This window comes from Heloderma suspectum, chromosome 13 (assembly GCF_057233095.1).
Source record: "Heloderma suspectum isolate Gila_16-S chromosome 13, 16-S_ref, whole genome shotgun sequence".
NCBI lineage: Eukaryota > Metazoa > Chordata > Lepidosauria > Squamata > Helodermatidae > Heloderma > Heloderma suspectum.
Genome location: NC_139470.1, coordinates 28760689 through 28772055, shown reverse-complemented (window position 1 = coordinate 28772055; position 11367 = coordinate 28760689). Strand labels below are relative to the sequence as shown.

Sequence of the window (11367 nt, the reverse complement as noted above, 5' to 3'; positions counted from 1 at the left end):
GCCGGTGAGGGGAAAGCCGGTCCTCGAGAGGAGGGGCAGGCCTATCATCCTATTGGCCACCCGAAAAGAGGCGGTCCCAGAAGCGGAGACGTGATTGGTGGCGGCTCGCGGAGTCGGCGTATGGGCGGCAGGCGGCCGCGCGCGCTCTTGCTAGCTCGCGAGATGAGGCGATCTCGCGAGGGTTTCCTCAACGCGCGCGAAACTCTGAGGGGCTTCGCTCGGCCGGCGGAGCTGGGCCGGGATGGCGCTGAGGCGAGGGAGAGGCGGCGGCTGGCGGCGCCGATGGGCAGCCGAGGCCCCCGCGGCGGACGGCGAAGGCGAGACGCCGCGGTGAGGAGGGCGACGCGCCTGTTCCCAGTACATGGGCTGAAGAGAGTCTCTGAGCATGTGCAGAGCGCATTCTCCCCTTTTAGCGGAGCGACGTGGGGACGAGGTCGACCTTTATTTTTTCAGTATTCAGGGGACCTCTTAGCATGTGCGGAGTGTATTTCCAACAAGGCCTTGGACGTGCGCAGAGTGCGTTTCTCTTGCCAATTGAACATCTTGGGCAGGGATTCGCTTTTTCTGGTCATGACGGGCCTTCTGAGCGTGTGCGGAGTGCCTTTCCTTCTCTATTGGCATAAACTAGGACAGGGATCAACCCTTACATATACACAGTTTTGTTTAATAAGCTGTGAGGGAGCCCTTTGAACGTGTGCAGAGCATGTTTCCTTCGCTATTGGGGTGAGGTTTGGCCCTGCCTTGGGACCCGTTGTCAAGGCACCGGCCTTTTTCGTCAGCAGATGAAGGGATGCCCCTGCCCATGTGCAGAAGGCATTTCTGTCTCTCCCCCGGGACCTCCAGTTGATGCCAGAGCTCATCAGCTTGTATTGAACAACATAGGAAGGGTGGCCCTGGAGCTGGGTGCTTCCCTCACCCCTGGAAAGCGATGGGGCCGTGATCAGACTTCCTTTAAGCACGCTTGAAGGGGACCTCTGAACACGTGAAGAGTGGATTTCCCTCACCATTGGAATGAGCCAAGGCTTTGATCCCGCAACCTATTTTTGTTGCCCAAGGTCATTAGCCTTTATCTGTCAACAGTTGAAAGGGTTCCACTGAGCACGTACAAAATGAATTTCAGTCATCTCTGGAATGGGCTGGAGCTCAGTCTTCAGATCTGTTATTGGGGCCAGAATGAGGGTCTTCAGCCTTTTTAATTAGCAAACGAGGAAGTGCCCATGCATGTGTGTGGTGTTTCCGTATTTATTTACTTACGTATTTACTAGCGGTATTTCTGTGTCGCTTACCATTTGCATACATCCTGAAGAGGCTTAAAAACAAATACAATAAATAGTACCAGCAGGTTTTGAGACTGATTCAAAAAACATGGCTGATGGCTGGGGAAAAGCCAAAGTTAGTAGATACGGTTTCAGTAAACCCCTAAAAGGCAACAGTTTAGTGGCCTGGCATACCGCAGAACAGAGACCATTCCACAGGGCAGGTGCCTCCGCAGAGAAGGCCCATCTCTGTGTCACCGCCAAGTGGAAATCCACAGGCACCAGACAAAGGGATGGAAAGGGAAGATGATATCTAAATGTTGTGGCTAATATTAATTGAATAGTAATTGGTGCACTGTTTACCTGAAGGCATGTGTTGGATCCAGATTTAGTCATACTTGGAGTAGACCCATTAAAATTGATGGGATTTAAGTTTGTTTCGAGTAACTTGCGTCCCACTAATTTTGGTGGGTCTCATCTAAGCATGACCACATCTGGATCCAACCTGTGGAAATGTGCTTGGATTAGGAGCATGGTGGAGGAATTGTATGGTCATTATGCTTTGACACCAAGTGGTAAAGATTTCAAGCACTGTCTTGTGGATGTACATGTGGCTCAGTGGGCACTATTGTGACAGGGTGGTATAAAATGTCCCCTGCTTATGCTGTTCGTTTGTGCATATTGTACTCAATAGCAGGTGAATGTGTGCATGGACCAGTGTTTGGACACATTCTGCAACAGGGTCAAGTTTTGGTCATGTGCAGAGACTCCTAATAAATCCTGCCATGGCAGTCGGTCAATTATTTAAAACTTCAAGTAAAATGCGTGGTTCTTGATTTAAGTAGATGTTTGCTGAACCAACCACTGGAAAGCTTATTTGGTCACTCCTTTGGCTTCTGGGGTATCTCTGGGTATTGCCCACGAAACTTTCAAGTATACCTTTGCAACTTCAAAATTAGAAGGCCTTCATCTCCTCGTTCGCTCTCCTTATCCATTGACAAGCCACCTTCCACTCTGTTGGTCAGGCATGAAACCTTTATTTTATTTTATTTGATTCTTCTCTCTCCTTTGCCCCCATACTCAGTATGTCGCCAAATCATGTCACTTCTCCCTTTACAACATTACAAAAATACAGCCCTTCCCTTCTGCCCCTTTAGCAAAACCTCTTGTCTGTGCCTGGTCATCTCTCACCTTGATGACTGCCATTTTCTTCACTCTGGTCTTCCTTTGTCTCATGTTATCTACTCACATCCATTCAGCACTCTGTTTCCAAAACTATTCACCTGTGGACTTGCCAGGTATGTTGTCTCCCGGGAGGACAGATTAGAGACGGGACTGAAAGGTTGCTTGCACTCATAAAGCCCACTGACAGGTATCCCTTTCTTCTCGTCCATATGGGAACAAATGATAACGCCAAGCGGAGCTACAAAGAAATCATGTCAGACTCTGAAGCTTTGGGAAGGAAACTCAAGAACTCTGGGGCCCAGATAGTTTTCTCATCCATCCTTCCAGTAGTTAGGATAGAAAGAAAAGGAATAGAAAGGGAAAGAAAAATACTCCGGGTGAATGACTGGCTACAAAGGTGGTGCCGACAGGAGAGATATGGATTCTGGGACCACGGGCTATACTTCCTGCAAGATGGGTTGTTGGCAAGGGTTGCACCTCACAAAGGATGGGAAGAATGTGATTGGCCACAGCATGAAGAACTTCATCAGGAGGGCTTTAAACTGAATCCTACTGGGAAGGGAGATGTAAAGTTAGAGGTAACAATGGACGTAGGCTCATGCACTGCAACGGTGGGAACAGCTCTAATAGCGCCCAATAATAGTCTTCAGACACATGTAGGAAGGAAGCCAGACTATGAAGCACATGGTATTCGATGTCTATATACTAATGCCCAGAGTATGGGAAACAAATAGAACGAACTTGAACCCTTAATACGGGAGGAAAATTACGACTTGATAGGTGTAACTGAAACTTAGTGGGATGACTCCCATGACTGGAATACAGTAATTCAAGGATGTAACTTGTTCAAAAAGAACAAAAGGTACAGAAAGGGAGGTGGAATCGCACTATATGTTAAAAATACATATCTCTGCACAGAAATACAGGAGGATAAGCTTGGTAGCCCCATCGAGAGCAACTGGGTTAAAATAAATGGAGCAAAGAATAAAAGGAACATGGTGGTTGGAGTCTACTACCAGCCACCCAATCAAGGAGAAGACGAGGATGAAACTTTTGAAAAGCAAATAGCCAGTGTTTTAAGGAAGCATGATGTAGTAGTAATGGGGGACTTCAATTTCCCCGATATTTGTTGGGAGACAAATTCTGCAAAACATGGCCCCTCCAGGAAATTCCTGACTTGTGTGGTGGATAACTTTCTCCTACAGAAAGTAGAGGAAGGAACTAGGGGATCGGCCATCCTTGACTTGATCCTAAGCAACAGAGATGACTTAGTGGATAAAGTAGCAGTTACAGGAACTCTGGGGGAAAGTGACCATGTTGTACTTGAGTTCTTGGCTCTAAGGGAAGCAAAACCCGAGTGTAGTCAAACGCGTACCCTGGATTTTAGGAAAGCTGATTTTAATAAACTCAGAACAATGATCAGTAAGGTCCCATGGCAAGTAACGCTAATGAGAAAAGGAGTCCAAGATGGGTGGGAGCTTTTAAAAAAGGAAATTCTCAAGGCACAATTACAAACAATTCCAACAAGAAGAAAAGGTGGAAGACAACAAAAGAAGCCAATGTGGCTTCACAAAAAGCTTAGGGATGACCTGAAAACAAAAAAGGACACATATAGGAAGTGGAAGGAAGGCCAAGCTACAAAGGAAGAGTACAGGCAGTTAGCACAAAATTGCAGGGATTTGCAGAACGAGCTGAGGTTAGCGAGGGATGCTAAAAACAACAAAAAGGCTTTCTTCAGCTACGTGCATAGTAAAAGGCAGAGGAAAGAAATGGTGGTTCAGCTATTAAATAAGGATGGCAAAACGATAACAGATGACAAAGAAAAGGCAGAGGTGCTCAATTCCTACTTTGGCTCAGTCTTCTCCCAAAAGAGGGTCTATGAGCCCCCTGGCAAAGGTGAAGTACAGGCTGAAGGGGCAGGATTGCAGCTTGAGATTGATAGGCATATGGTCAAGGAACACCTAATGACTTTGAATGAGTTCAAATCTCCAGGGCAGATGAACTGCATCCTAGAGTAAGAAAGGAACTGGCAGAAGAACTCTCAGAACCGCTGTCTATTCTCTTTGAGAAATCATGGAGGATGGGGGAAGTGCCAGATGACTGGAGGAGGGCTAATGTGGTCCCTATCTTCAAAAAGGGTAAAACGGAGGGACCTGGAAACTACAGACCAGTCAGCCTGACATCAATCCCTGGGAAAATTCTGGAGCAGAAAATAAAGCAATCCATCTGTAAGCATCTTGAAAACAATGCAATGATTCCTTGAAGCCAACATGGATTTGTCAAGAACAAGTCCTGCCAGATGAATCTGATCTCATTTTTTGATCAATTAACCTCCCTTGTGGACCGTGGGAACGCTGTAGACATAATATCCCTCGACTTCAGCAAAACTTTCAACAAAATGCCCCATGATCTCCTGATGAGCAAACTAGCTCAATGTGGGCTAGATGAAGCAACGATCTGGTGGATCCACAGTTGGCTACAGAATCGGACTCAAAGAGTGCTTATCAATGGGACCCTCTCAGACTGGGGAGAGGTAACAAGTGGGGTACCGCAGGGCTCAGTCCTGTGCCCAGTGCTCTTCAACATTTTTATTAATGACTTGGAGGAGGAGGTGCAGAGAATGCTGATCAGATTTGCAGATGACACAAAATTGGGCGGGATAGCTAATACTTTTGAAGACAAACAAAATTCAAAGTGATCTGGACAGACTGGAGCGCTGGGCAGAAAACAACAGAATGACATTTAATAGGGATAAATGCCAAATTCTGCACCTAGGAAAAAGAAACCAAATGCACAGTGACAAGATGGGGGATACGTGGCTCAACAACACGACAAGCGAGAAGGATCTTGGAATTGTTGTCGATCGCAAGCTGAATATGAGCCAACAATGTGATATGGCTGCAAAAAAGGCAAATGCTATTTTGGGCTGCATTAATAGACGCATCGCTTCCAAATCCTGGGAAGTACTAGTCCCCCTCTACTCAGCACTGGTGAGGCCTCATCTGGAGTACTGTGTCCAGTTCTGGGCACCATACTTTAAGAAAGATGCAGACAAGCTGGAGAGGGTTCAGAGGAGGGCAACAAAGATGATCAGGGGACTGGAAACAAAGCCCTATGGGAAGGGGAGGAAGATGGCGACGGAGTAACATTGACTAGACGCAGCTCCCTCCTACACTGGGACAAGTGAAGCCGCAAACATGAAAAATAATAAGGATTTATTCACAGCCAAAGGGAGGAGGAGATTAAGAAAGAGACGGCAAACTATAAGTCCCAGTGAAGAAAGTTGGAAAAGGAGAGGAAGAAGAAACAGCTTAGAATCGAAAGCTTCCTTCCCTCAAATGGGGCTACGTATGCCGTGAGTATCAAAAACAGTAACAAGAATAGACTGGGGGCATTGGCCACAACCCCTATAAGCACCTCAGTCTGCCAAGAGATAGAAAGCAGCCTATTAATTAAAACCCCTGTGAAGGAGAATGCAGGAAAGCATAAATCGCTAGGACGGAAAGTAAACAGTCAGAAGGCAGAGTATGCTTTCCCTACACAGCCAAATTGCCCTCCTCAGCTGGGTGAAATCTGATTTATATCTGCAGAAACTCTAATTTTAATTCTAGAGCGTTTAAATAGAATTGAAGGGCAATTAGGAGCCTTAATCCAAACGCACGCTCACCCAGTATCCAAGTTAGAGCAAAGAGGTGAGAACGAGGACGACGCCATTGTTACACGCCCCCCCTCTTTTAACCCTGAGCGAACGCAATATGTACAACACAAGACAAAAGGGAGAGTACAAAGAATACTCCAAACAAATCAGGTCCTCATATGCTTCCCAAAGAAAGATGCACAGCTTTGGTCAAATAAGAAAAGAATCCTTACCTCTCTGGCAGAATTACTGAATTGTGTTATACCCCCACTGGATTTAAAACACTTCCACTTTCTGCCATCGCAAATGGACTGCAAAAGATTATTCCTAGACTTTAAGTCAACAACTGTGCCTTTGCAACTTTTCCACTCAGCACAGTACCTAAGAGGATATGGTATAACCCCTCAGAGAGTTTTTAAAGAGCTTGGAGTTAGAGCCCTTGCCAGAGTCAGAAGGGTTAACTATGGCACCACTTTATAATCAACAATTCGGACAGCTGTGGAGGAGTCTAGCCATGATAAGAAAGATAAACTGCTAAAGAATAATTACCATGAGCTGGCTGCTAACCACCCAGTCGAGCAGGATGGACTCTTAAAATTAAGGAACAAACTGGATGAGCTACTAATACCAACGAGAATCAGATTACATGAAGAAGATCTGGCCTTGGAGAGAAACAGCGATACTTTAGATCTTGACTCTTCTACCCACACAAGTCTAGCCTGAGCTCCCTGGACCTAAATTTGGGCACCCCTGATAATTTAGACTCCGATATGAAACCAGCTGATAATGTGGGACTGGATAATGGACTGCTCTACTCCTTATTGACCAAGCAAAAGCCTATGGTAACAATGACCCCAGAAATAACAGCAATTTCAAACCTACAATCGTATAGCAGAATGGCTAAACTTGACACTGGAAACTCACCTGAGCTATGTATGCCACAGACTGTCATAATGGATGACAGGGAAGTGGAATTAGAGATGGAGGCACTGATGGGGACAAGGAAGTTGACCCCAATAAGGCCACTCCCTGCACTGGAAAGGAAGAACTACAACTCCTATGTTATGTGTGAAATATCTTCAATAGACCTAGAAATTATGCTGGATGAGATCCAGACCTGGAGGCCTCAGACTTCTACTGAGAAACTTATAGAAGGATTATAAAATTCAACAAGTATTCAGCTTAGTACAGAGCCAGATGATGCTGCAGAAGCAGACTGCCAGGCCCCTCCGATACTCCAAGTCAGTGCCTCCAGCCCTCAAGGGATGACTGGACACCATTTAAAATCAGGTGTGTTATATCCCCAAGTTGATTCCCCATTGGGAGAGAATTGGATGGACTCACCTGTCCCCTCAATTGGACCGGCCTCAGAGCTAACAACTGAGCTGAGGGAAGAAAAAAAGAGTGCCCAGGAGTTGGAAAGTATCACTCCTGAGCCCCAATGACACACAAACAACCAGCATATAAATAAAATTGGCCTTACAACATGGAATATAAACGGCTGGACTGGAATCCTGCAGGACCCTGAATCAAAAGACTATCTCTCTTCCAAAGATATTGTACTGCTACAAGAAACATGGGTCCAGGGGAATTTGCTGTTTAATGGTTTTCAATCATATTCTATTGGAGCAGTCCCTGGGGAGGGACACGGAAGATGTAAAGGAGGTTTAGGCGTCTTAATTGCTACGTCTTTGTGCGTAAGCACAAGGATGCTGCCATCCTATAAACAACATGCAATGGCTGTCCTTGCTCATTTTGATCGATGGGATCTGTTGATAATAAATGTTTATCTTCCCCTTCAAAAGAAGAAATTACAGACTGGGGAAATTTGGGCAGAATTTGAAACACGTAGCAGATCTGCTCCAATCCTATCCCTATACATATGCGATTTTGGGAGGAGACTTTAATGCCAGGATGGGTCCAAGTGATCATGCCCTATATTGCCAACAAAAAGCTTATCCCCCTACACCTAGTATAAATGGCCTTCCATTTACTCAACAATCTAAAGATATAAAATCTAACTATTCTGGGCTCTTACTACATCAATTGACTACAAGGCTCAACCTGCACACTCTTAATGGTGCATTCGGGAAAGACCATCCAGCGGAATTTACCTATCTGGCGGGAACCAGAATGAGTCAAATAGACTATCTCATTGTATCAACAAACTTGATTCCCTTTTTGAAGGACATGGAGGTCGTCCCAAAACTTCACAGTGATCATTTCCCGGTCTTATTGACTTGGAAAGCCCTGCACCCCTATCTACAAAGTGCCAATCTCTATATGCCTATGATACTCCCTGATGGGAAAGCTTACTGTCGTGTCAAATGGACCCCAAGGATGGACATGGAATTACGGGCCATTCTTGCATCAGACAACATGCAAAACATTAGGACATCTCTAATACTTAACACCCAAATAATGAGCCCGGTGGAATTATATCAGGAGTTAGCCCGAGAATTCAAACAAGCCTTCACTCGGAGAGTAAGGGTGCCTCAACAACGGCACCATCCACCCTCGAAGCCCTGGTTCTATAGGGAATGTGTTCAAACAAAAAAAGCCTTACAGAAGGCCTATCAAAAGTATAAATTTAGTTCTCATCTGAAGGCAGCTCAAGATCTTCTTGAACAGAAAAAATCCTACGAACAGCTACTGATACAAAAGAAAAAAAAGGCTTGGAAGGAGAACTCTGCGAAACTGATTCAAGCAGCCAAATCTAAGGATCCGACCATATTCTGGCGGTTGGTAAAGATCTCGCCAATTTGTGGACCAACATTGCCAGACTGCTATATTCATCCAAAGGCTTGGGAGAAGCATTTCCATCAATTATACAAGGATTCTGATGCTGCCCATGTGGCCTGGAATATTGCACTTGAAGATGCTCCGCCTTGGTCGGTCCTGGCTTCAGAAATTTATGATCTAGTTGCCCAGATGAAAACGGGCAAAGCACCGGGCGAAGATCTGATCCCTCCAGAGGTGGTCAAAAATAACTTAGAATGGTGGGGCCCGGCTCTAGCATCACTATTCTCCTACATTGACATGACTGGGCAGACACCAGAAGATTGGGGCTCTGCCATTATTGTTCCTATATTCAAGAAGGGAAAGAGAGACGACCCCGCAAATTACAGACCCATCAGTTTATTAAGTACTATCGGTAAATTATACACCAGGCACTTATATAGGAAGCTTAAAAGACTGGCTGGAACAGGATGTGATATTGGCGGAGGAGCAGGCAGGCTTCAGGGAGGGTCGCTCTACCATAGATCAATGCTTGGTACTACAGCATCTGATCGAGAAATACATCTCAAACAAGGTCACCTCGCTCTATGTAGCCTTTATAGACCTTAAGGCAGCTTTTGACTCTATCTCGAGGGTCAAACTATGAAAGAAATTAGAGGCCTCCAACATTGATAGGCGCCTGCTCCTACTCATTCAGACTCTATATAGGGACACCTCCCTTAAGGTCAGATGTAGTGCTCACGGCCACCTTACAAAGGCTGTTCCAACAAAAAAAGGGGTCAAGCAAGGCTGCATTCTCGCCCCACTTTTGTTCAACTTCTACATCAATTCCATGGTAGACCAGCTAAACCATACCAATTTTCATCCCCCCAAAATTGCGGGGAGGCATATAACCACTTTACTATATGCAGATGATGCTGCTGTTATCTCAAGGACTCCAATTGGGCTTACAAGAGCATTGCGGAAGTTGACTGAATACTGCGACAAAGAAGATCTGATGATTAATTATCAAAAAACAAAAATCATGAGTTTTGCAAAAAGACCAAAAATCAGATCATGGATGATAAACCAGCATAAGATTGAGCAGGTTTCCCAATTCAAATATTTAGGGGTAGTCTTCCAAGCAAATGGTTCCAGGAAGGCTCACGGCGAATATGTGGCATTAAACGCACAGAGAAGCTCATCAGCAATAGCACAATTTATGAGAACAAAAGGCAACCATTATATCCGTTTAGCCCTCCAATTATACCAAGCAAAAGTACTAGCGCAATTATTGTACGGCTCTCAATTGGGGCCTTTACCGAATACCCAAACATTAGAACGTGTACAATCAAAAATTTTGAGGGCAATATTGGGTGTTCCTCGGGATGTCTCCAATGCAAAGATAAGATTAGAGACTGGCCAGATCAAAATTGAAGCTAGGGTCTGGGTGGCTATTCTTGTGTACCGGCTTAGACTGTCATATTTTCCTACTGGCCTTGCCCCACTAATTTTGCAAGACGATTTTAAATCCAATTGGATTCAGTCAAACTGAACAGAAAATAGCTTTCTTGGGGCTTCCCTTGCGGACTTTATTAAATATGGGTTTTGATCAGGCAGTGGAGACTATCAAGCAGCGCATTGCAGATATTGAGAGACAAAGTGACCTCAATAGTGCCCCAGAATTCTATCTCAGGGAGGACTATAGATACATTGTAACAGCTGCACCCGATCTTGAACAACTGGAACTGCATAAACATAGAAGGGCATTTACCTTGGCCTGTCTAAATGGACTCCCCTCGGCAGTTTTGGAGGGACGGTACAAAAAGATACCCTGGTCAGACCGCCTCTGCCCCTGTGGCATGGAACAGATAGAAACTACAGAGCACGTTTTTCTGTGGTGTATATTTTATAGAGATATTCATGCCGCACTCATCTCCCCACTGATGAATCGCTTTCCGGGACGTACAGGACAACAATATGCCTACATATTGTTGTCTGACACTAATTCGACATTTACATATAGTGTCGCCAAATTTTTTGCAGCCGCGATAGGTGTTCGAAGAAGGATGCTGAGGGAGCTCGGACTTACCTAGTTGGATGAAAGACAAAGTCTGGAGAGTAATGCCATTCACCCAATATGGCTGATATGCATTACATTAGTACTACACTGTGTTGAAGTGTCTATTAATTTGATTGGGGATATATAGCAGATAATTTTAATGTAGTTCCTTTTTTGAGCTGGTCTTTGACCGTAATAAAGTTTTATTCTGTTCTGTTCTATTCTATTCTATGCCCTATGAAGAGAGACTGAAAGAACTGGACATGTTTAGCCTTGAGAAGAGAAGACGGGGGGAGATAGGATAGTGCTCTTCAAGTCCTTCAAAGTTTGTCACAGAGGGGAAGGCCAGGATCTCTGCTCGATCATCCCAGAGTGCAGAACACGGAATAATGGGCACAAGTGATAGGAAGCCAGATTCCGGCTGAACATCAGGAAAAACGTCCTGACTGTTAGAGCAATATGACAATGGAACCAATTACCTGGGGAGGTAGTGGGCTCTCCCACACTGG

General features: G+C 45.2%; 1 protein-coding gene across 3 annotated transcripts in view; it reads left to right on the top strand.

Moving 5' to 3' along the window:
- Positions 1 to 110: 110 nt before the first annotated feature.
- POLE (DNA polymerase epsilon, catalytic subunit) overlaps positions 111 to 11367 on the top strand; it is a 73468-nt gene continuing 62211 nt past the window's right edge. For 2 of the 3 annotated variants that reach the window (XM_084819566.1, XM_084819565.1), the window contains exon 1: positions 5564 to 5796. In XM_084819566.1, coding sequence (XP_084675692.1) covers positions 5639 to 5796 — 158 coding nt within the window. In that variant the 5' untranslated portion in view covers positions 5564 to 5638. Of the gene's footprint in view, positions 331 to 5563; positions 5797 to 11367 lie in introns of those variants that run through there. The other variant, XM_084819564.1, reaches the window with a different exon arrangement.